Consider the following 26,801-nt stretch of genomic DNA (forward strand, 5'->3'; position numbering starts at 1 on the left):
ACTGTTAAAATAAATATGTAGAAATAAAAAAATACAAATGAAAAATTAAATATTCTATTTTTTATTAAATATATCTTTTATCCATCCTTACTGTCCTTTTACAATAATATTTCCATGTTGTCAACTTAGAAATTTTCTTGCTAGATCTATAATTTTTAGCTTACGAAATTCGTGTCTGCCAATCGCCGCTGTCATCTTCACTGGTGGAGTTGTTTGTATGCAGCCTCGTGCAAAGTCCGGCTTATGTTTTTCCAGTGACGTACCATGGGGGTAGGCAGATTGAGCGTCGCTTGGGGGCGGCAGTTACTTGAAGGGCGGCAAATCGAGGAGAATCATTTGGTATATATGGAAATAGCTACTTAAACTGAGTACTTAATAACGAAAATATCTTTTCTTTAAAAATTCCGCTCACTGGTTGGAAACAAAATGTATTAATTAACATAAAAGGTTTAGCAGGACTGTAATTTTTTGTCGGGTTCGCGATGTCTAGTTTACTTCCATTGCCTTTCGACATCATTCGTGACCAGAAACGACACGAGCACAGATAAAAAATATTGTATAAACAATGGGGCGGCATTTTGTCTAGGGACGTTACTGTGTTTTTCCACATAAAATAGCTTAAAATTTTTCATAAAAAAAATTTGCATAAAAGTCAACGTACTGGCCTTTTCTACTTTATAGCTTAACAAAGAAAAAAATTAAAGTAGGATATTCAAGCAATCACCAAATTTCATTGATTCTTAGTTGTACGACATTCATTCGGCGGATTTCGCCTTTCGGCATCTTCAGGCACTGCACACTCACCAAAAGGCAAATTGTACACTGACAACGAATACTATTAACTCTTTTATTAATTATTTGCCGTTTCACTGAAGTATGCTCTTAATGACAATGTTGTAAAAATTTACAGGGAGAAAAAGAAAACAATTAAAAATAACAATACAACCGTTTATTTTTTTCCAAGTAAAAAGACATTATAAACATATTTTCTCTGTAAAAAGATAAATACATGTATTTACATAATATATAAATTTACCCAGATTCGAAGGAATATGTGGATTCTATAAAATCATCCTTTTATCAAAAAAAAGTATGCCAGGTTCAAACCTACATTTTTGAAACCGGTTTAAGACCTAGAATATCAAAACAGCGAGCCATCACTTGCGCTGTGATTTCAGATAATAATATTCTTTCCATATTGATCTTGATTGTGTTACCGGCCGAATCTTTCTCTATGCAATAACACGAAGAATAAAACTCTGAAAAAGCAGTTGACACTTCATATACGTACTCGCAAAGAGTATGAAGACATAAATCTTTGGATATTTTAAGGATGAGTTCAGGGAATCGCAGCAGGATTTTCCCTAGTTTCCATTCTTTCTCATGCTCCATCGACGGATAAAGAGTTTCTTTTGCCTTTTGAAGGTCTTCCGGAGAAACTTCTGCATTTCTAGCGATAGACCTAATACGAGTGTAGGCGTACAGAAGATACACGGCGGTGTTACCCTTGTCGTCAAGCATTTTGTCGAATGAAAATACGTATTCATTAATCTTATTAGAACTCAGATCGGAATACTTGATACAGCCGTACGCGATAGATTCCTGCGCCGCCTTTAATTCTTCAGGCGTTAGCACTTTATCTCGTTCTTTTTCAATCAGTTTATCTAAAGATCGCTTCAAGCCTTCGTCCAGCAGCTCCGTAAGCCTCACGGTATCGCCGGACCTGGTTTTAAACTTTTTCCGATCCTCCCCCAAAACTACTCCGAAACCGACGTGTTCCATACACTGACTCGTGAGAATTCCCGCTCGCCTGGCGCACGATTGGATGCATTGAAAGTGAGTAGATTGTCCCGAGTCAGTTATATAAATTAAACGGTCAGCTTTCTCTTCCTCGAGCCTCTGCTTAATGCAGGCCATGTCTGAAGTGTCATAGGTAAAGCCTCCGTCGGATTTGACGATTGTCAAAGGAATATTTTCTTTTCCCCACATGATCCAACGACCCTCGTCCTCTTCCAAGAGATTCTTCTCTTTGAGTTCTTTTACTATACTCTCCATGCGGCTCTGGTAGAATGACTCTCCCCTTTCGATAATTTTAATCTGCAACCTGTTGTATACTTTTTGAAACTCTTTTCGGGAAACGTCGCAGATCAGTTTCCACGCTTGCGTGTAATCGGGCTCAAACGCTTGCAGTTTAACGACGCACGCGTATGCTCGCTTTTTGAATTCTGCATCTTCATCAAAACGTGTTTTGGACTCTTTATAAAAAGCTTGCAGATCCGATATGGGGGGAGATTGGGTTTTAAAATTGGGGAATTTATCTTGCAAATGCGCAATGAGCATTCCGAACTGTGTGCCCCAATCGCCTACGTGATTTAAGCGTAATACATTGTGTCCCAAGAATTCTAGGAGACGGCACACGCTGTCTCCAATGATAGTGGAACGGAGATGGCCGACGTGCATTTCTTTGGCAATATTGGGCGATGAAAAGTCCACGACAACCCTTTCAACTTTTTCTACGGGCGGCGCCGTTACTCCAGCTCGCAGCATATTCGCGAGAAGTATTTTTCCGTGAGCTCGGCTCAAAAATATATTTATAAAACCGGCTCCCGCGATAGATAGACTCTCGATAAACGGAGAAGGCGGTGCATTGCTTTTGATTTTCTCTGCAATTTCGCACGGATTCGATTTGATTCCTTTAGATTTGAGTAACTGCGATATGGGCATAGCAGAGTTGCACTGGTAATCACCAAATTTTGGATTCAGACCCGACAATGATACAACGACCGGAGGGTTAGGAATGTCCGGGAACGCCTTCGCGATTGCATCAGCAAACACTCGGGTCAAATCACCCATCACACTTTGAATGATGTTGGGATCCTCGGAGTATTTCATTCTTTTGCTGGACTCGGCGGTGCACGCCGACTTCAATATTGATAGCCGATGTTTTAGCTTAATGTTTTCAGCGCTGAGTTTGTCCACGATCGGGTCGTTTAGGTTATCATCACAGTTGTCACTTCGTAATAATTTAAGCTCATTTTCAATCATTTTAGTTTCTTTTTCCATCTTCTCCGTGATCGACATAATTGATATCATCGACTCTTCACTCATACTTTATTTGTGAATATAGTAATATTATTAAATAAATAAGTAACACAACGTGTCACCGGCAAGAAGATTTGCTTGCTGTCAAAATTCGCTTATGCAACATAGACAAATGATGACATTTTGATGGTTATGGGGATCTAGTCTTGTGAAGATACTTTTCCTGAAAAATAACTCTTTTTTATTAAAAGCGTAGAAAAAAGATATTTCAAACGTATTATATTTTATTAAAAGTATTTTTTTATTATAATACAATTTAATACAAAAAAAACATATAAAATATGCCGCCGAAGTCTTTTTATATTTTTTAACGATACTAAATTAATTGTATTATTCCTGAGAAATGGTAACCCCAAAAATCATTCGTTTGCCGGTACACGTTTGAAATTGAGTTAAAATAATAATTTTTATCACAATGAAAATTTTACTTTTATATTATACTTACCTACCTAAATATAAAAAAATTACATTTACACAAATCTAAAATCAATCAATCAATAAATGATTTTGTTACTCTTTGAGCCTTGTCCTTATATTTAATCCCAATTTGTCATCAGACCATAAAATAAAATTTGAATTGGTTATTATAAATAATTACTACAGTTTCACTTGGAAACCATAATTTTTAATAGGTACTACTTATTATATTACAGCCATAAACCACCTTCTTTGTTTGGTATTGACAGTGTGGATTGCCATGGTTACCAAGGACAAACATGGCCTCTTTTAATTAATTTGCCAACAACTTAAAAAAAACTATTATTGTTTTCCTGAATAGAAAGTAATTCTCAAAACATCACACTTACAATTTTACAACACGAAATAATAGCTATCCAAATACTATTAATCACGAATTTACTAGTAACTAAACTATACCAATAATTTGAATAATGCTGGTACATTTTTATCAACATATAGGTTTTTAAATATATTGTAAACATGACGTCAAATTATACAGAGCCTGCTCTTCGTCCTTCATCAAAAACTTCCAATTACGTTCCTTCTTGGATTGAAGATATTACACAGTGAGTAAAAAATCATCAATCATAGCATAGGTAGGTACCTATTATTTTGATGCATGATGCATTGATGGATCATGAATATTATGGTTCTTCGGATGATGCATTCAGGAAAGGGGCTAAAATTTTGTACAAAAAATTATTTGAGGAGATATTCATCATATTATGCACAGATAGATGAACTCGTCAAATTATTATGTTGGAGAATAAAGTACTGCCTATCTAATAGGGAAGTTAATACTTTTATATAAATTCATTCAACATTAGTCCTGTGAGAAATGAATCTGTGAAGTGTGAAAAAAATAGTGGGTGTAAAATATTAGTCATTGTATCATTTCATATGTTAAAAAACTGTGGCGCCCTAAAACAAAGCGACTTGTTTTTTTAGTTATTTTCGCCAGAATATTTTTTCCCATCCAAATCTGAAGACGACTCGTTTTTTCAGTGAAGATATTAGTATATTCCATGGCGGAACTTACCTTGGTGCCTTCTGCATTTAGTCTAATAATTAGGCAAACCAAAAATCTAGTATCGCAAAATTTCTGTATAGTTTAGAAACATTTCACCAAATCACCCATCTGTTGAGCCTTTTCTTAAAATATCTTTACAGTAGGTATATAATAATATAGATAATTTTTAACTGATTTAGCAATATTTGCAAGAATATAACAATATCATTCATTTTTATTCAGAAACGTAAGTCATGTTAAACTTCTTGATGACGATAGCAGTGGATTTGTCTCACCAACAAATGATGATACGTCAAGCATTTTGGAGCTCTTTCCATCGGATCATAGGTATGAAAAACATTTATGATTTCTACATTCTCCCTTGGTGTTAAAATAACCTACTCCACACAATAATATATTCAAATAAAATGATTCTGTGTGACCAACATAAATACCTGCCGAAGTGTATGGTAGTGAATCTCTCTCTGTATGTGTGATGTTTTCAAATTTATTTGTTAAAAAGTTATTGTGTAAAAACATATCATTATCTTGAAACCTCATAAATCCAAAACAACTTTTTTCCAAGAGACAATATTACCAAAGATAATCAAAAGCTCCTTCTAGTGAAATGTAAGAACTCCAAAATCAAAAAAAAAATTATAGATATGATATTATGTCGTATTCCGGGAAGTTGAGTGTCAGGCGTTATATTTTTTAACAGGGCCGCCCATGACCGCACTGCGTTAACCGCAAGCTGTCAAATGTCGTTGAATAACACAGTTAACACATCTTACTTGATTCCAAATGCATGGCATTAGAATCGTCAATAATTAGACTTTTTTTTATCCAATTGGAGATTCTAGTGGGATGCACTTGAAATCAAGTAAAACGTGTTAACTGTGCTAACAATTATTGTTGATAACTACCTACCTTATTTACAGAATTGCTCCGAGTGATATCTGTATTATTTTGGAGCAATAAAAATAGTGGAAACTTGTTACCGTGTTAACTATTTAGAATAGTCCTGCTGGTCCAGATATGAAATTAGTTACAAGTGACTTCACATTGCACGTTTATTTGCAGAGAACTTCACACTACTGACTATGACACTTATTTGCCAATTTTCTGGGCGTATGTATATAAAGACTGGGTGCTACTGTAGAATGATTCCACTGATAATATTAGTGTACTCTGGACAGATGGAAATTATAAGTTTTATTTGGCTGACGATATTATGTTTTATGAAACATTAATTTTAAGATTAAAAAAAATCTTTGACAAAATAATATAACTGTGGAATAGATTAGTTTCCTACCATGGGGACAATTAAAAAAGTATATTGTCATAATAATAATTGGTAAGCCAGAAATGGCTTGTTATTAAAGTATAGTTTTAAGATTTTTTTGTTATTTTAGTGATATGGTTTGGCCTATACATCGAAGACGCTCTATAGCAGGTCTTCCCGATAGCAGTCCAGCGCACCCAGCCAATACTGCTTTGTCAGCTGATCAAACGAAGAGACGACGCATCAAAAGTATTACAAATTAATATTAATGAAACTGCATTTAAATATGAGCGTAATAGTGCCTGTTCACATGCATGGATTTACTGGCACCAATAGTGTGTATTTTAAACTATCTAAAACTGCTGACTGTCTCGCCAATCTCATTCTTCAAGAGTAAGTGAGACATCAAAAATGCTTAGTGTAGTTAGTATTATTTTTAGTAGGTTCGCCTTCTACACATGCGCATGCGCCATGCAAGTTCCAACAATTGCGTGAAAATTCAGAAGCTGCTGAACTTTTTTGATCCATGCATACAATCTTGCAACTTGCACAATAGTACACATGCATTTTCTTGTTATGGCCGCGACAATACATACTGTCAGCAGTAAATCCATGCACGTGTAAACGGGGTATAATGATAATTGGCAAACAAAACAAAAATTTAAACAAAACTAGGTAATTCATTCATTTTTTAATTGACTTATTGGTATCAATCCTGTTGATTTCCCAATGAGGTTACATAATATTTTTATTATAAGAAATGGTTATCATTCATTTGTTCAACTAATTACATCCATGTTCTGGATCTAACTTACACATTGAAGAAAAAAGACTTTCTGTTACTACTCCAACATGTGCAGCGTTCGAAATGGGCAATTTTACGAACCGGAGCGCTCGATAATTTTCCGAAAATATTAAAATATTTATGTAAGATTATATAAAAAGAGTGTATGTACTAGTAGATTTTTTGTTATATACCTACCAAGATTAGACGGTTTGATGGGACAGTTTTGTGGCATGCAAGATTTGGGCATAATGTTGTTCGCGAGGTAGAAAATTGAGTTAAGTTTTCAGTTTCGTATAAACTTTAAAAATTATATTTAAATATGTAAATGATGCAATTTTTCATTTTTCCACGAGACGGATCGATAATCTGGAGGAATTCACGAACAGGAGCTGCGCTCCGGTGCGTTCCGGTCCATTTCGAGCGCTGAACATGTGCACTAAGTCATTTTCATACAGAATATACATAATATACGACCTAACCTAACCTAACCTCAACGATAACAATCTAGTACTTGAAGCAAATTGAATAAAGTAGGAATTTAAATATTGTATAAAATATTGGTGGTTTTCAAAACCGTATTCTATTTATTATTTACACCATCTGAATATAATATAATATAATCTGCTTTTGATTTGTCGTTTTAAGAGACTGGATTTGATACAGAGCAAAAAAGACTCTTTGATTTTAATGATGTCTATGACCATTCATCTCTGATGAAAAAGGTAAACGGTGGCAGCGCAAAACATGTGAGAACTGGATTTCACAGTCCAGTCGAAGATATTCTTCAATATTTGGATGATGATGATGTAATTACATCAAAATGTATGTTAAACTTAATTTATATTTTAAATCATATTATATTATGTATATGTACTCAATTTTAATACTTTTAATATTTCTGTCTTTTGTTTGTGAAATTAATATTACTTCAAATATTTACAGTGTTTTGTTTTAAAACTGATCGAGCGCTGAATACTGAAAGTGTCAGTGAAGCAACTAGCAGCAATAAAAGTAATACAAAGAAAGCAGTCCCTGACTCAAAAGACTCTGAAGTCATAGAAATAGAAAGTAAAAGAAATAATAGGAAAACTTCTCCGGTTAAAATGAATTACCGAAAAATACCCGTGAGGAAGCGCGAACCGAACGCACCTCCAACTTTGGAGAAACCTAAGAAATCCCATTTACCTTATCAACTTCCTAACACAAGTAAAGGCAGTGTCTCGAAAAATGTCAAAACAAATACTAAGAAAACCCCCACACCTAAAAAGGAAATTGTGAAGTCAACTGAAAACATTTTTGTTATACCGGAATTACCCCGGGGAAGGTTGCTAGAATTCAAAATATTTTCCACCTGGGGCGATAACAATTTTGTGGGATTGAATGGAATCGAGATATTCAATGAAAAGGGCATTCCGGTGGTGGTAGAAAACGTAAGTGAATCTTTTATTAACCCACCAACGAATATAACGTCTGGATTGGATGGATGAACCGATTCGGCTATTTTGCATAATTACATAAGAGGGGCTTAGAAACAAAGGCAGTTTCCATTTTCCACCAAAAAAAATTTATATATTTTTCTTATGATTATAATTTCTGAAAAAGAAAGATTTAAATGTTGTTTGTATACTAATATTATATTAAATTTTCTAATACTTTTTTTTAAATTACATCTTACAAATTAGGCATTTTTATTGACTTGCCAACATTTTTCAAAAATAGAAACTGTCATTTTTGTATCTAGAGTCCTCATATATTATTTGTGTCGCTGAGTTTCAAAACCCGCTATAACACTTTTTCATTATGTTGATAAAATCAATAAAAACTTTTTGAACTAAAAAGGTTTTTGAATGTTTTAGTAGTGTTATAGCGGGATTTGATAGACACATTGATTTTGTTTCATAAATGACAGTTAATCGTAGCGGCTTTTGAAAGAGGCGATAAAATTTTCATGTATAGAATTTTAATAACGAATCCAAAGATATATATATCTTAATTATTTCAATAAAGTGTTATAGCGGGTTTCGAAACTCAGCGACACATTTGACCTTTAGATGATGAGGAATGTTGCATCCCTAGGTGCTTCATTCAAAATAATGACAAAGATTCCTATGTACCCATGTAAAACGTGTTTTTGCTCTAAAGTCTGTGTAATCCACTCTAAAACTCATAAATATATCTCAAAATAAATCTTTTTTCAGCTTTGGACTGAAAGTGAAGGAGAAAATAAAAATGAACGTGGACACATTGAAAATTTATTGAATGGTGTACTGCGAACACGAGATGATCGATATACCTGGCTATCAAGAATGTCACCGGGAAATCCTTACACCATTAATATTCTTTTAGCACAAAACGAACAACTGGCACTGCTTCGGATTTGGGTAGATATTATGCTATATTTAAACCAGTAGCGAAGGCAGTATTCGACATAATAATAGTGTTCTCTAAACTTTGTCAGTCATACTTATTTGTTTTTATTGAACTAAGAATACAAATTGTCGATGGTGTTGGTTAATTTTTAAATTCAATAAATCCCTGCGTAAACCATAATAGATCATATACAAAAAATATTAATTGTACATAGTTTTAGATAGAAGAATATTTTGTATTTATTATGGTTTAGTTTAGACTAACATGACATTTAAAAAACTGACTACACCATCTGCAATTTACATTCGCAATTCAAAGAAAACAAATAAGTGTGACTGTCGGATCTCCACAGCCAACCTTCACTATGATGGTTTGGTTTAGGCATGGTTTAATTGAATTTTAAAAACTAACCAGCGTCATCTGCAATTTGTATTCCTCGTTCAATGATACCTAACATAAGTATGACTTACAAAGTTTGGCATGCACTATTTATGTCTGATCTCCACTGCATACCTCCACCCTTCGCCACTGATTTAAACATATTACTTAGCCAGCAAATGCATACTTTGGACTAAGTATAAAACATTGTAAGTATCACCTGCTCTGCAGAATAGGGATTCTTAACCTTTTTGAGCCCAAAATGAGATTTTTCGCGACCCAAGAAAAGATGAATAAAACAACACATATAATTAAAATTGTATATTTTAAAAATAAAAAATCTGTGTTATTTTATTAGGCCATCTTTTCCCTGTATGTATATTGCTGATCTAAACAGGTCAGAGTATTAAACTCTTTCCAATTTTTAAGCCAAGATGTAGTCTTCTGCCAGGGTCTCGCTTACCGAAAATCTTTCCTTAAATGATGAGATGCATAAGTAAAATTGATAACTCTCAGGATGCTGCATGAGTAAGCAATCAGTTAATATAAACATTTAACATACTTAATGTTTTCCAGAATTACAACAAATCCCGTATTCATACAACACGAGGAGTGAAAGTAGTACAAATCCTTTTTGATGAAGTTCAAATATTTTATGGTGAAATAGCCCAGGCTACTGGAGAGCTGAGTGGTCTACCTACGGCTTTTGGTGATGTGAGTGCTTTTTTCTAACACAATATAATATTTTCAAATTATGTGATGCAAACAAAGAATTGACCATAGGAAATGGGAGCTGTGTTTTGCTGAATCCGTGAACTTACCTAATATGTGTAACAATTAATATTCATGTTGACAAGCTATTCGACACTTCATTGAAATTTCATTGAAATACTTGTGGTTTTTGACAGAACCGGATCAAAAAAGTGAAGTTTGCTACAGATGAAGCCACAGTGTTATATATAATCAACTAGCATATCGTCGTGGTAAATGCAATAGGTCGTATGTCAAAGATACCAAACTTTTCAGGAGAGACAAAAAACTATCCCATCTTAACCCCAATGCACCGATTTTTTTTCACAAATTTATTTACTTAGTAGAATTTGTTCCCTTTTAAGACTGTTATCATCATTTTGATGTAAGATGAATAATAAGAAAGTTAGGTTGACATACAACTATTTGATCGTCAATGTTGGCCACTTTTGTTGACATAAGTCCAATTTTTATGCAAACATACCTAAATTGAAAACACTAAAATTAGGTATTTATAATGAAACAAAATATAATATTATATTAATATAGACATATTATTATACACTTGTACATAAACGTTTAAAAAGTAAGCTTAAACTAATGAAAAAGTTTTTTTTTATTATAAATCTCTGTTTAATTAGGCACTTGTATAAAAACGATTTCAATGTTTAAAAGAAAAGATTAAAAGTTAATATTCAAAATAACACACAATAATTTTTAAAAAGATTTATTTAAAAATATCATAGTTTAATTATGTATTTGCATAAAACAGAGCAGGTAAATACCTACTTAAAAGAAAAAAGAACAGTTTTAAAAGAATACTTTTTTTTAGAAAAGTAATTTTTTTATTTAAACGGTAGGTAGTATTATTTTGTTTTCTTCCAAAAATTTGTGAATAGCAAGCTGCGTTGTTCATCACTGATTGTATCGCACTTAAAGGCTATTTTTGGCCCACCCTTTTGAGCATGTCACTATGCCCACCACAACGTGGACCTATGGTCATAGAATCTTTTTTAGACGTCTGTCTATACTTGCCGCCCTTGCCGGACTCTTCATGCTTCTCAAAACCCGCATAAGACTTGCCTAGCAATCGCAGTTGAGCTGATTGAGTTGAGTTGAGCAGTTGAGATGTATCTATAGTCTAAGCAGTTGAGAGTTTTTTTTGCCTCTTCCACTCTTTACAATTATTGCTTTGCCCTTTTCGTTTTCTTTGATTGACTTGCTCAGTAGGTTCGTCACCATGGGTGTCAGACTGCATAGAAAACTCCTCTAAGTCTTCTGATGAGCTTGATTGATTCGATTCAGGTTGATACAGAGCTTCAGAGTCACTACTGATATCAGATAGTAAATGTTCAGGGCCACTTAGATGTTCAGTCATCGTCATATCACAATCTATATTTTATCTCAGGGATGATTGTGTTGATACAATGTTCTCTGCTATCTTTATGTCCGAAGGTTGCCTCAGCAATGATTCTGCTTGTTCTAAAATTGGAGTTTTGATAGTCAAAGTATTATTAACCTCAGCGAAATCGAGTTCTATTTCTGAACCAATATTTTGAAAAGTGATTTCAAATGGATGCTCTAAGACTAAGATTTCGAGTTCCGCTGCATTCCCAGGTTCAACTTGTAACGCCATATCGTCAGTGGTTCTTACGACTTCACAGGTTATTTGAGGTCCTGAAGAAAATAATCATTTTTAAATTTGATAATCGTTAATGCATCTCAGCAAAATATCATCTCCACTCCACATTTGTGGCGACATAATCTTATTTATTCTTACCATTAGTATCCGGTGAAGTAATGTTGCTGACTGCTAAAGATACCAAGTACCGCCCACACCTTCCATTAATCATTTTAATAGCCTTTTACTAAATAATTTTTAACTAAATAAACAGTGTCTTATTAAAACTGTCAATCGTGATTGGTGAACAAATAATTACTTTGGCAATAAATAAATGAGACAAAAAGTCATCATCATCATCAGGGGCACGACAACCCGGTGTGGGTCTTGGCCTCCTCCAACAGCTCCCTCCACCTGTCCCTATCCAGTGTGGCCGCTTTCCAATTTGGTACCCCTAGAACACGGCAGTCATTGGCAGCTCCATCCAACCAGCGAATCTTTGGCCTGCCTCTTCTTCTACGCCCGATTGGATTGCCGGACATCATACGTACGTACATTCATACGGTGCACATGACCTAGCCATCGCAGTCCCCCAATCTTAATTGATTGAACTGCGCTGCAATCTTCGTATAGCCCGTAGAGCTCAGCAATATATCTTCTTCTCCAATTGGTGCCGTCCCTGATCGGTCCATATATACGTCGGAGAATTTTTCTTTAGTTTGAGACAAAAAGTAATGTTAGATTATCTGTAGAAAGAATCTTGAAAATTTTACTAAATCTGACAACAATAATGTAATTATAAAGTAGATTTTAAAAAACAGTGATTGGTAAATTACTTACATCGTATTATTTGACGAATTCTTTAGTATAGAGTCAAGAACGAGGAATAAAAATAAACAAAAACATGACTATCATTATGATGAGCTCTGACATACGACTGTTTGGCGTGACCAATATCAATGACGTGTCGGTTCGTCTTTTTGCAAGTGTTGGGATAGTCGACTTCTTATTGGTCTAACGACATAAGACCTATTGGAGATGGTGTAGATGACTGGGCTGGTCACTATGGTGCAATAAAACAAAATTGATTTTTTTTTGACATACGACCTATTGCATTTACCACGACGATATTAGTCTATGTATAAAATGCAGCTAATTTAAACAGTAGACGAGTGGTTTCCAAACTTTATGTTACTATGCCTCCCTTTAAAAAAAATCTAATCTTGGCGCCCCCCCCTTTAAAAATGTATAAAAATAAACAAGGTTTTACTACTTATATTGTTTTTCGTGCGGCGAATGTGCTTGTTTATTAGTACAATCAAATTCAATAGTAGTCAATCCAAATTCATCATCGTTCATTGACAAATGGATTCTATCATGTGCCCCACATCCTGAAGCGAGCCCCCAGGCCAGGATCTTTCAACCACATATTTAAAATATTAATAGCCTTGAAATAAAGCAGCGCCGCGGGTGACTTTTTTTTTACTATTAATAAAATAAAGTGCATTAGCAAACTAACCAAGAACTCAGTAAATAGATTTTTGTTTGCTTCAATATATCTGGCGTAGAAATCATTTAAAAGTGGGACATGGTGAACTTATTTTTTTTTGTAATTCTGATTTCAAACGCTCCAATTTTTTATGAATGCCTTCACTTTGTCATTTTAAATATTTTTTGATGATATTGTCAAAGTTATAACCAATTCTTCTTGTTTGCTATTCGCAGATGATCTTAAACTTTTTCGAACTATTGAAACCCCATTATGCTGTGCGATGTTGCAGTCTGACCTAGATGCTATCTCGCAATGGTCTATCTTAAATAAACTTGAATTCGCTACCTCCAAATGTAATATTATTTCATTCAATCGTTCAAGGTACATCTTATTGTTCCCATACACATTGTCTGGTATAATATTGAGTAGGGTAACGGAGATAAAAGATTTGGGAGTATTGTATGATACAAAGTTCACTTTCAATCAACATATTCTTAACATCAGTACTAGATCTAGCGAAATGCTTGGTTTTTTTATGAGGGTTTCAAAATCATTCGAAAACGTCCGAGTGCTACGTATATTATACGTATCATTTGTGTTGAGTATTCTTGAATATGCCAGCATTATTTGGAATCCTAATAGGTTCATGCACACAATTAAGCTGGATCGAGTCCACAATAGAGATCTTAGATTTCTCTACTTAAGAACATACGGGTTCTTTCCTTATGATAATGACAATAAAATGAATTTCCCGACTCGTTTTCTTCTGGGTATGCTATCAATGCAATCCCTGTCTACCCGAAGAGTGATTGTTCTTTTAAAGCATTTCTTTTTACTTCTTCGTGGGTTCATTTACAATCCGCATATACTGGCAAATATTAATTTTCATGTTCCCACCAATATCACTCGCAGCTCCACGGTCTTCAAGATACCTCGTCGCAGGACAGATGTTATGTTTCATGATGCTGTGTATCGTGCAATTAGCTTATTTGATGGCACCATAAAGGTTGATTTGTTTTTTATTAATTATATAATGTTTGTAGACGTTTTAAATAGGATAAATTTATAATTGTATATATTATCATATTTCTTTAATATTTACACATGCTGTCTTTTCTACTTTCTTGTCATATTAGTTGTTATTTGTAATTAAGATATTTTTATATATTTGTATGTATTATGTATTATGGCGCATTGGCCAAAAGCTGTAATGCCGTAATACTCTTTTTTATAAATAAATAAATAAATAAATAAATCAGTGAATGCATTAGTGGTCCTTGCATTGATTTATTCACTCATTTTTTTTTTTAAATATCAACTAAATAGACAAGTTTAACAATAAAATATATCGTTCCTAAACAAATTTGTCTCAAATTTCAACATTACGATTTGACCCTTTTATTTCATTTTTTCATGAGATAGCCAGCGCGCTTCACAATAGTATAGAAGTGAGGTATTATAAAATTAGTCTCCATATTTTCAGACAGGTTTGCAAACAACCTTTTATAGGTGTAGACTGTTTTTTTGTGTAGCTAGTAACTAGCGGCCGTTTTATAAACTATGCATTTGCAAACTGCAAACCCGTGGCTACATTAATTGTGTCAAACTTTTCGTGCCTCCCTTTGCAACACTCCGCGCCTCCCAGTTTGGAAATCGCTGCAGTAGACGATGAATCCTTTTTCTTCAGATTCACTTTCATATATTTAGGCTTCATGTAGTGAAGAAATTGTTCTTTAATATTTTTGGATGCAAATATTATATTGGTTTCTAGGAACTAATTCTAATGTGAGAAAACTCAAGATTATCGATGTCTTTTTTTTAGACTATACTTTTCACAACATGCGAATCTATGTTAGAGAAAATTTACACAAACGACAAATCATTCAAATCCGTCATAGAGAGTTCGGCCGATCGAGTAGCTTTCAACGCGAGACCTTTTACTGCCAACGATGACACAAATGAAGGTGTTCCCATGTTTTCTAATGCAATTGCTGAAACTGCAAATGTTCAATATGCTGCGAAAAAAATTGAGCTTGTACTACTGTCAAACTGGGGGCAAAAAAATATTCTTGGACTGACAGGTAAAAGATTCTATTAATTTTCTACTTTATTTCTTAATAAATTAATTAGGTGCATACCTACATAGATGCTAAAACATTTTGTGAATTATTTTTGTTTTGTAGGAATTGAAATTTTTAACGATGACAACTGCTTGAATTCAATAATAAGCAGTTTTACGTACACTTCGCGCAGCGGAGAGATCAATGTTGACTGTAATCATCAGACAGCCGAGTGTGAACAGTTATTTAACGGAGTTAATATCACCACGGATTACGAACAAATGTGGTGTAACAGTTACACTAACGAAACATCGGTTCATATTGTTATGATATTTGAAGACACTATTCAAGTAACAGGTAATTAGATGTGAATTATACATCTCTAATATATAGTCCTTGAGGTAAATATTAAATACCACCACCGCAGTAGCGATTCATGTTCAAAAATTATTTTTATAACTATTTTTCAATTCGTGTATGAGTATGGACCTAATAGGTTGAGCAAGTGGCTGACATCCATTTCTCGTAAAAACAAAATCTGTTAATACAAACCTCCACTCTGGAGACACATATTATGATCTTATTAGGAACGGACATGGTCAAAAAAAAATTGATCCTACGTTGATGATAACCAACGTCCAACAAATGTTGAATTTCAAAGAGATTTTCTGTACTACCCGGACTTATAGTATTTGTAAAAATTAGCAGTTCTAAAATATTATGATCTATACATATTTACAAAGGTCAACATAATAAATGTAGGTAGGCACTTTAGGTTGCTACAAAATAGTGTTTCAAGTAGATTTTAATAGTTATATTTATTGACAGGTACTTCTTTTTTTCTACAATATGTATTGACGATTACCAGTATTGATATATTCATTCGGTATTGCAATTCCTAGTTTCTATAACTTAGGTTTCTCAGAGCTTGCCTAATCACAGCACTAAATATATCCATTGCCAATTTTTGTCATATCGAGATATCACCCACATTGGTCTCCGCTTTTAGGTGTCAGGGTGTGGAACTACAATGCTAGCTTGGACTTATCATATGCAGGAGGAAAAGAGATTCAAATATATTTAGAAAACAGGCTTATTAACCATTTGCCCGTGTCGCTGAGAAGAGCTCCCGGAAATATAAACTATGACTTTGTGCAAGAAATTTTACTGTCTTCCATTGCTGATGAGAACACTCTTCATCCGGAAGAGTTGCGCTCGCCGATATTGCCAAAAGATTCTCTATCGAGATTGCAAGACGAAGACTCCCTACCGACAGGATTTGTATTTGAAGTGATAATATTTTCAACTTGGGGCGATCCTTATTACGTCGGCCTCAATGGTATTGAATTAATTGATGCAAATGGCAGCAGAGTACATGTTACAGAAACAAGTAAGTATTATGAAATTGTATACCAAAATTTTTACTCATTTATCAAAATTATAGCAATCCTTTTTTAGTCATCACTGAGCTTTCTCAGTCAGATAAACATGATAAAATCTAATTTATCTAAAGGTTTCACATATTTGGGAATTGTATAAGTATGCCCACCAAACCCAATTCTGACATGGCGTTTTGAAGTTCAAATATCTGAACTTAAGATTTCATTAAAAATGCCAAATTTTACAGGAATTTATTAGTATTCTTTAAGGGTACAGGTGGTTTATTTGAAATACATCCGATCCTCTTTTTTATTATTTATACATAAAAATACATAGTTTTTGATTTAAATTGAAAATATATTCATTTAGTGTCGCAACTTGACAATAAACGTGCCCGTTTACTACTTTTTTTCGCTGGCGAAAAATCACTCATCGCTGGAAATATTTAATGACGCTGACGCCGAACCACGCAGCGCGTCTCTCGTATCAAACCCGATGTGACTGACTAGTGGCGCTATGTATGTAGGTACTGTCCAACTAGAAGATTTAGGCACAAGCCAAAGGCGCTGTCGTCGACTAAATGGGAGGAGCTTGTTAGTTTATAATGGAAGTGCGGTTAAAAATGGGAGGATCTTGTTAGTTCACAGTTTTAACACGTACAGTATGTATGTATGTCTGGGCGGCATTTGGTGACAATATATTATGTATGAACCAGTGGCGTGCGGTCCATTGCAATACAATTTTTCGATACATATGTACATACATACGTATTTTTATTCTTTTTAGTTTTTTTAAACTGTGCAAAAAGAGGATCAGCTGTACATGGACATCTTTCTTCCTATTACTCTTGTAATAGTGATTTTAAATTTGTAGAAAAGTGTTGCCCGATGGAGCACTCAACTTTAACTGTAATAAAAAAAAATGGACTTACTTAAGTAGGTTTATGTGTGACTGAATTTCTTGTATGATAGTTTGAAAATTGGGAATTTGTTGAGTGGTAAAATTGTGCAGAATTTTACAGGAAACATTTTGGCATGCTCCTTGAAAATTCCTAAATGGATCACATAGTGCACTATATTCCAATATGAAGTTTTGTGAAATACCGTAATATGATTTAAAAAATATAATTTTTATTTGACTTAATTACTACGTAAGTAAGTATAGAGCAAGGAATGTTTTTGGAAAATTGAGATAATTGATATTAAAGTTCTGTTTTTATAAAACTGTTTAGGTAGATACCATAAGTGTGTTGATACTCTATACGACCGTGACCGCAGACCGACAAATTTCTTGACTTTAGGGCTTTAGGAAATTATCAAAAAAAAAGTTAAACCATTACTGATATCGTTCTTCATTTTTAGACGTGTGCGCCCATCCTGCGAGCGTCAATGTGCTCGAGGGAGTTGAAAATGACGCGCGGACGCCGGCTCGTTTATGCGACGGATGCAACTCCACACGTGATGGGCGACATGCGTGGCTTGCACCTGTTTTACCCATCACCATCAACAGGTTGATACAATTTATAGTTTAAGACATTACTGGAGTTGACTCTCAATTTACCGGACTTGATGAGAAAATCTATTCCTCAGATAATAATCAATTTCCCCATTATTCCAAAATATCAATGAAAATATTGAAAATTACACAATCATCCATATTCTTACCCAATTTCACTGAACATGTTGAATATTCACAGATTATAATTTTACTGTGCCAACGGGAATTGCATTATCTGTAAAAATTAAATAATAATAGTAAGAGATAAACACAAAATTTAATTTAAATGCATAAAAAGTATTTTTCACACCTATCGTAAATTTTATTGTTACAAGCGCATTAATGATCATGTTGATAAAAAAAATTTTAACCTTTATTTTCATCATGATTAATCTAGCCCAGGGGTCGACAACCATTATTTAGGCCTTGCAAGCCAAGAGGCAAACTGGAGTATATTTATTTCATCTTTGAAGGTACCGCCATGTTAATACCTCATAACATTTCGAGGGCTTAGTGTCAAACAACACTATCTACAAAAGTGCAACTTTACAGGAGAGCCAAAAATCGTTATTTTAGATTCTTGTAACTCAACAAGGGAAATGTTTATAACCTAATGTTAATATTTTATAATTTATTGTGTATTGTACATTTATCTTGCTTATGATGATGTTAAAATTTATAGGGATAGTTTTAAAAAAATATGAAAACAAGGGTAACTTATGTAGTTAGCGTTAAACTTTACTGACGATTTAATAAGAAATTAAAAAAGATTGACATAACGTTGTTTGACTATCATGTAGCCGTGAATGTAAAATAACGTTATCTCAAAAAAAAAAAAAAAACGCTTTTTTGTAGATAACGTTGTCTGACTTTAAGCACTCGATTTGATGGGTTAAGCGTGTCATCACACTGCTGATTACTCGAGGGTTAAGTGGAACTTCTGCTACAAACTTGTGTGGAAATGGAGACTTAAGTTATTCTTTTAATTTTTGCCGATATGGAAAATGCACAAATCAGCTTGACATGGTTTAAATCTTACAAAAGAGAGATGGGTGACCGGATTTGACACGCGAGCCGTGGTTTGAAGACTCCTAATATACCCTGTACAAACATGTGGAATGTTCATATAAAAGTATCTCAGCAAATTTAGCCATTTTAGTAGCGTTCAATGATCAAACAAATAAAATTGAATTATTAAAAATTATATTAATCTAAAATTTTGACTATTTACAGGGTTTACTTTATTTTTGATTCACCCATTAGCATATTGAAAATCAAGCTATGGAATTATGGAAAGACACCAATTCGTGGAGTAAAGGATTATGGAGTGAGTATTTTGTTAATCAATTAATTATTCTTTTAAATAATAATGAAAATCAAACAGTTTACATAATGAAATCTGACTTTGAATATATTACAAAATGTTATATGAAATATTTTTTAATTTTGAACATATGTAATGAATATTATTAGGTAATTATCTAGTTGGTGATGTCTCGAAAGGATTTGATGAGTGACTACAAAATAAAAATCCTCCAAGTATTACCGCAAACAATGGAATCGTAGATAAACAAATTTCCTGGTATTGACCAAAGATATTGAATATAAGATACATAAAACTTTTCTTATTTTCTATAAAAAAACATTGAAGCAAAACACTGGTTGCTAAGGGGGTCCTAGCAACTAAATTGTTAAAAACGTGCGTTAACATGGAAATCAATATGAAATGTAAAAATGACATTTCAGCTTTTCTATGAAAATTAGTGGCAGGCCTGAACATTTAGTTTCCAATTTATTAAAAAAAATTATTAAACATAAAATAATAAAATTTGATTTTAAACACATATAAAGTTTAGTGTAATATTTACTGTTTTATTTTATATGAAGATATAAATGTAAATAAGTTTAAAAAATTCGAATGTAAAATAAGATTTTTCAGAAACCTGCCGACATATTTGCACTAACAAAAGGTTTATTTGCCAACATTCTGCAAGCCTAAATGATTTTTTTTACTCTTTCAGGTTGAATAGTTTTATCCATTGAACAATTTTTTTTCTTATTAATTTAGTGTATTTAAAAGAAAATTATTCCTTGTACTGTCGCCAACACCCTACCACCAGGCAAGTGAATGTATGAACTTACCTATATAGTTTTATAAGAGTAATATTAATAAATACTGTTACCTCATATCCTTCAGGTGCTAGTAGATGACCTATTGGTGTATAACGGAACTCTCCCATGCGTACCAAAGTTTGGACCAGTATTACCGACAGTAGTCAATTTCCAATCTGTTGAGCTGAGCGAGACTGCCAGGTTTGTTAGCGTTTATAAAAAAATAAATATTGCTAGATGAACGAGATATATTTTACATATCACAATATTTTTAAGATATAGGTATTACAATATTTTTAAAACTAAAAGATGTAGAACTTTGTGTGAACAATTTATTTTTTAATGACTTAAGTCAAAAAATTCTTTTTTTAATGACTGCATTAATGCATTCGGAATACAGCGGAAAACGCATTTTGAAAATAGCCGATAAACTGGATTATTTGTTAGTTTGGGTTAGGTTAGGTTTGGTTTGGTTAACCTAACAAATAATCCAGTTTATCGGCTATTTTCAAAATGCGTTTTCCGCTGTATTCCGTATAACCGAACAGTACCGCATTTATTTATATAGCCAATAGTACATTATCGATTAACACTTTGACTAGATCGCAACTAGATTTTTTGCGCTCACCGATCTCAACCCTATTCTTTCCTTCTTCGGATGTTTCCGTCATTATTTTCAAAAGTCCACCTCGTTTCAATTTTTAAAAATCTTGTAACAACATCTCGGTGTACTTTTTGATTAAAATGCCTTTAAGATACAACCTCCATTCAATCCACTTCTTTCCAGACGTGAATTCTTCTTGCATATTTTCTGCGGAGCATATGATGCATTTGACACAATCATCTGTTTCCGAATAAACAAATATATCACCAATTCTTACTTTTTGCGAACGTATTGAAGATGGCATTTATGTTTCGACGATTTCAGAGAGCCATACCTATTCAAATTTATCGCAGGATTTCTTCTTAATGATCGCATTTGAATTAATATCACATTCACTCTTTTTTGATATTTTTAGGGGATTAAGGGATAATTAATAAGTATAATTGTATTATATATATATCCGGGACGGATATGGTGATCCCGCTCGACATAAAGTTTCACTTGCGTGCTCTCGTTAGTCGCACTTGATCTTCGCCTTCCGAGAAATGAGTCGAAGAATTGTGCATGTGATGGTTTCGTGCATTCGAGGAAAACTATAATCTGGGAAAGGAAACTCTCTTTTACAATATTTTTGTGTGAGGACTGTGCGGGGATGAAAACGTGTGTGCGGACGTATTTTGGTAGGTATGAGCGCGCACACGCCCACAACCTAGAGGGAACATTGCATACCAGATACTTTGGTCACTCTCTACTTACAAGATAAAACTCGGATTTTACACAATCTCAGAAGCGGAAAGGCAATGAAAATACTGTTGATTTTTTAAATTCAAAATTTTAAGGACGTTCAACACTATATGCACCACAAGTCTAACTATAGTAACGGCAATATAACTCTACAGTACTACAGCATATAATATCAATGATAAGTGAAAGGATTTTTCCATGTTTCACCAAAAATCTAGTCTGGTCATTATTAGGATTTGCTAAGATTTTTTTTCGCATATTTCATGAATGTTCCATAGCGATTGTAGCATTCTCACATATTGTTATGTGTAACATTTTTTGGCAGCTCCTTGGTGAACGAATGTCGTGTAGAAAAGCGGCGAGCCACGACGGGCGGAAGCGACGAGTCTCCGGCCGACCCTCATCACCGGCCGCAGACCAGCGTCCGAGCCCCGCCTCTTCAGCACCGAAATCGAACTACGCGATGAATGCATTTTAATGAAGTCCAGGATATTCCAAAATACATTGTCCCCTCACATTACATTTGTGATTATTTAAATGCGCATAGGGAGTAAAATACGATACAGACATAAGATAATGTTTAATCATGTTCATTAATTATAATTATTAGTTACTATCTGATATGTAGGATAATAATTTATATGAAATATAATAAATTAAATACATAGGTACTACTAGATTAGTCGTAGGGTATAATTATTTTAGGGTCTCAAAATTTCCCTTAATAGATGGTATCGTAGTGATACATTTTCTCATTGATTATTTTCTGAACTATATTTCAATCAGGGTATATTAATGAACTTTTGTTCATTTTTTCATGAATATGAATATATAACTACCCATTATGAATGTTTTGTCCAGTCCCGATATTAAGAAACAGTAAAAGTAGATTAATTAATATGATATGAATGTATTAATAAAGCTTGGAAAAATATTTTTTCTTCAATTGTAATACGATATGACTTTGATATTCTGTAAAAGGGTGAAAAGATAGAAGCTGGGGTGAGGGGATTGAGATGTATGTAAAAGAAGTTAGACGAGCATTTAGTTGATCGGTGGTCACATTCGCATGTTACTTGTTTTCCAATCAATGTGGTCATGCTCCGCAATGTGGTAATTTAACTCAGCCCATCCATTTTATATATTGTATTATGTAGTATCCAAAAGCAGATAAATAACATTCAGCTGAGGATACTGAGTTAAAAGATGCCGGCATGAATTGGAAAGAAATGCGTGAAGTAGTGAATGGCAGATTCTTGAAACCAGAATGATATACGAATAAAATTCGTCATTATTATTTTTGCATGAGTAAAAATGTTATTTGTAATTTTTTGTACTTGCTTATTAATATTGTAATAATACATTCATAATAAATGGAAACTTTTATAACTGGTATTTTATTAATGCTCTATCAAGATATGTGACTTTGTGTAAATTAAAATCAGTACATAATGCTTACTTACTGCATGTTTGTAGTAGCGTAAATGTGGCTTTCTTCAATGAACCGGAAGGGAAAAAATTCGGGTCGAGACACTGTAACCGAGATAGTTTTGTATAGAAAGAAACAATGGAGGGGGTCTCGTGGTAGAGCGAGAGAATATTTCCTGGAGGTGGTCAAGACTCAAAACAGGTCATAGTGCTGATACAAAAATAAAGAACAAGAGATCATAAAATGTAACAATATTTCATATATTTTCAACAAAAGCATATTACAAAATTTAGTTTACACTTATTTTAATCACAGATTACTATTCAATATTAATTATAGCACTTCATTGAATATAAAGTAGACACTTTGTGGTTATAGGAGAGCTTACAACAAAAATAATATTTTTCATTTAAAATATAGAACATGAATTAGATTTACTATTCATATCTAAGAAAATGGATGACACCGATAACACACAGAACAATAAAATTAGTATGCGTGTGTCAATAATAACAGGGTTTGGGATTAGCGTTAATCACAAAGCATTTGTGCCTCGATGTTCTTATGCAAAAGTAAAAATTATGATCATAGATAGTTACATCTCTATATATATAAAAATCTCGTGTCACGATGTTTGTGGTCGAACTCCTCCGAAATGGCTGAACCGATTTTTATGAATTTTTTTATGTATATTTGTTAGGTATGAGAATAGGTCAACAAGTATATTTCATACCGCTAGGTGATTAGGGTATCTCTATCCAGAAATTTTTTCTTTTATTTTTTTGAAAATTTCTTTTTGTATTATTTTTATTATTTTGCATTAAAAAATACTTATAACCCCAAATTTTCACCCTCCTACCCCCACCCTCCTATTTTATAATCGCGATTTTATTATTTTTGTATAAACAAATTTTACCGTCGTTCGTATTTCAAACAGACCGAAATTATGTATGTTGTTGAATGACAGATGGCGCTACGTCCGAGAAGAATTCAAGAGAAGTGTCGCGTCATTTTGACATTTCATTCGGCATATCACAACGCAGTGCGTGCAAAATTTTGTACGATTTATTTTAATTTATCTATTTTTATGTGCGTGTATTACAGTGCACAATGCCATCAAGACGCAAGGGGGGGCCATTTGGGCCGTCGAACGAATAAAGCAACAAACATGCGAAATAGTAGAGCAGAAAGAACAGACGAACAAATCCAACAAGATAACAAAAACGTGCGTGTAAGCATGTCGCAATTGCGTGCATCTCAATCACAAGAGGCACGAGCTGAACGAAATCAACAACGACAATTGGAACGGAGCCAAGCGCGCCGGTTCGTAGTTAACACACGCAGAGCAAATGACCGACAACGCCAACAAGTACATCGAACATTTACATCCGCTTCGTTCCTTCGTCTCGCTGATATTGAATATTCCGCTCATCCGAAAGTACTGATTGGTGCTATGGACAAAGAATGTCCCCATTGTCATGCGCTCAAATATGAGTCAGCCGGGATGCGTTGCGCATCAGGAAAAGTGCAACTACCAGAAATTGAGATACCACCAGAACCATTGAACGGCTTGCTCATCGGCACGGTTCCAGATTCAAACCTGTTCCTGAAGTCCATTCGCACATTCAATTCATGCTTCCAAAATACTTCGTTCGGAGCAACAGAAATAGTTCACAATACTGCGGCAAATGGTCAACAATTCCATTCTACGTTCAAAATCAAAGGCCAAGTATACCACAAAGTAGGCTCATTGCTGCCAATGCCAAACGAACCACATATTTTTTTACAAATCTACTTCATGGGCGGTGAGGACATCAATCATGTGGATGCACGTTGCGGCTACAATAGCCTCAATTTGCTTAATGCCAGGCGCATCGTCGGCGAACTGGACGCCCTGTTGAATGAGCACAATGAATTATTAAAATTCTTCAAAGCACACATGCACGAATTGCAAAGTGACAATCACGCTATTGTCATCAATCCTGATAAAACACCAGCTGGAGAGCACGTGCTTCGATTCAATGCGCCTGTTGTTGACGACATTGCTGGAATCATGGTTGGCGACCGCACATCGACGCGAGAAATCGTGATTCGAAGAAGAAACAATAATCTGGAGTTCATCGCTGACACACACCGTTCATACGACGCTCTCCAATATCCGCTAATTTTCTCGAAGGGACAAGACGGATATTACATAAACATTAAACAACGAGATCCTGTCACAGGTAATTCATTCATTATGAACGTCATTACTCATTTTGAATTGAGAAAATGAATGGTTGATGTTTTTTTGTTTTTATCGGCGGTCATCGTCTGCAGCGCTCTATTCCTCTTTCTGTCATATATCCCATCCCCACACACTTACGATACATTCGTTATTTTTTATTTAACAACCAAAATATTCACTAGAAATAATTTATATGGCAGAACAACGTTTGCCGGGTCAGCTAGTATTATTATAAATTTTTAACTTTTATACAAAACTTGTGACAGTTATTATTGTTAACCAATTCGTTAAAGAAGATATTATGTACTTATAATTCATGGGACTAGATGTATCCATTGGATAAATAAAATACTTTTTTTTTAATTTCGACAAAAAGAAATACATTATGTAATAAGTACTTAATATTGCACAAACACATTTTAGCAATGTTAAGTTTATACATTTTAAACAAATGTCTATCTACATGTTTATGAAATGGTACAATTTTATTTGATAAAACTGCCATCACAGAAATATCAATGAATTGAATACAAATTTAGTAGAATAAAATTGTACGAAAGGAAGAAGGCGTCTAAAATCGTCACTTTTCAGAGGAAGCAAAAAAGATTGATTTTTGGACCACTTTGTGTGTGAAATCCAATGTTTCTGTGTGGAATTTAGTAATTCAGAGGTGTTCATTCGACTCTTCCTTTTTATCATTTGTGCATACATGTACATATTATGGTTCATTTGACAATTTTACACATTTTTCGATTTTTAAGACTAATCACCCTGTTCCTTTCGCTCACAGAATTATACCTTCCCAATGAATATTAAATAAATACAAGCAATTCCATCATAAATCTTTTTAAATGTCATGAATTATCATAATCAATCAGAAAATTATTGGCAAATATTGGTTTATTAAATTTAGGGAAACTGTATGCAATAAACAATTTTAAAAGAAATTCTTGAAACTGGTCTTACATTATAATCACTAAATGTTTGGAATTAGTATGATTTATTAATAATTGGACATACTTGTTTAGCTGTTGGAGATTGTTGTATCTTTATCCTAAATATGTTAAGTTTTTACAAAAAGTTGTAAAGCTTGTAAAAAAACCACCTTTACACTGTCGACGAGACACTGATTTCATATTTACATTAACCCTTTCTGTAATTTAATAAACTGGTAGGTATTCTAATTCTCAAATACATCAAATGATTTAATACACGTGATTTGACTACATACCATAAGAGAAAACAATTATTCTATATCAAATTGATATGGAGAAAATTCTATACATTACTGTCAAACGCCCACGGTGGCCGCGCGGCATAAGCGTTGGACTATAAAGCCGTGGGTCCCAGGTTCGAATCCTGGGTCTGGCAAGTACACATATTGTTTTTCAATTTGTGTGTGTCAGGGTATGGACCTAATAGGTTGAGCAAGTGGCTGACATCCATTTCTCGTAAAAAACAAAATCTGTCAATACAAACCTCCACTCTGTGGAGG

At 33.9% G+C, this 26,801-nt stretch overlaps 2 protein-coding genes across 2 annotated transcripts; one reads left to right on the forward strand and one right to left on the reverse strand.

The window, feature by feature from the left end:
• Window positions 1-932: 932 nt before the first annotated feature.
• On the reverse strand, window positions 933-3,230 carry ArgRS (arginine--tRNA ligase-like protein). The gene has a single exon (XM_085952071.1). It carries the CDS (start codon window positions 3,106-3,108, stop codon window positions 1,108-1,110), a length of 2,001 nt encoding a protein of 666 aa, XP_085808197.1. The 5' UTR covers window positions 3,109-3,230; the 3' UTR covers window positions 933-1,107.
• An 811-nt stretch (window positions 3,231-4,041) lies between these two features.
• Window positions 4,042-22,117, forward strand: LOC147068489 (protein KATNIP homolog). The gene is made up of 12 exons (XM_085952993.1): window positions 4,042-4,127; window positions 5,986-6,104; window positions 7,585-8,072; window positions 8,841-9,023; window positions 9,967-10,104; window positions 15,076-15,334; window positions 15,437-15,670; window positions 16,323-16,703; window positions 18,055-18,202; window positions 19,424-19,517; window positions 20,388-20,503; window positions 21,976-22,117. Exons 1-12 carry the CDS (start codon window positions 4,042-4,044, stop codon window positions 22,115-22,117), a joined length of 2,388 nt encoding a protein of 795 aa, XP_085809119.1.
• Window positions 22,118-26,801: the final 4,684 nt, after the last annotated feature.

Source organism: Rhyacophila brunnea, unplaced genomic scaffold (genome assembly GCF_057557595.1).
Source record: "Rhyacophila brunnea isolate RB1 unplaced genomic scaffold, BYU_Rbru_1.0 scaffold_3, whole genome shotgun sequence".
NCBI classification, from domain to species: domain Eukaryota; kingdom Metazoa; phylum Arthropoda; class Insecta; order Trichoptera; family Rhyacophilidae; genus Rhyacophila; species Rhyacophila brunnea.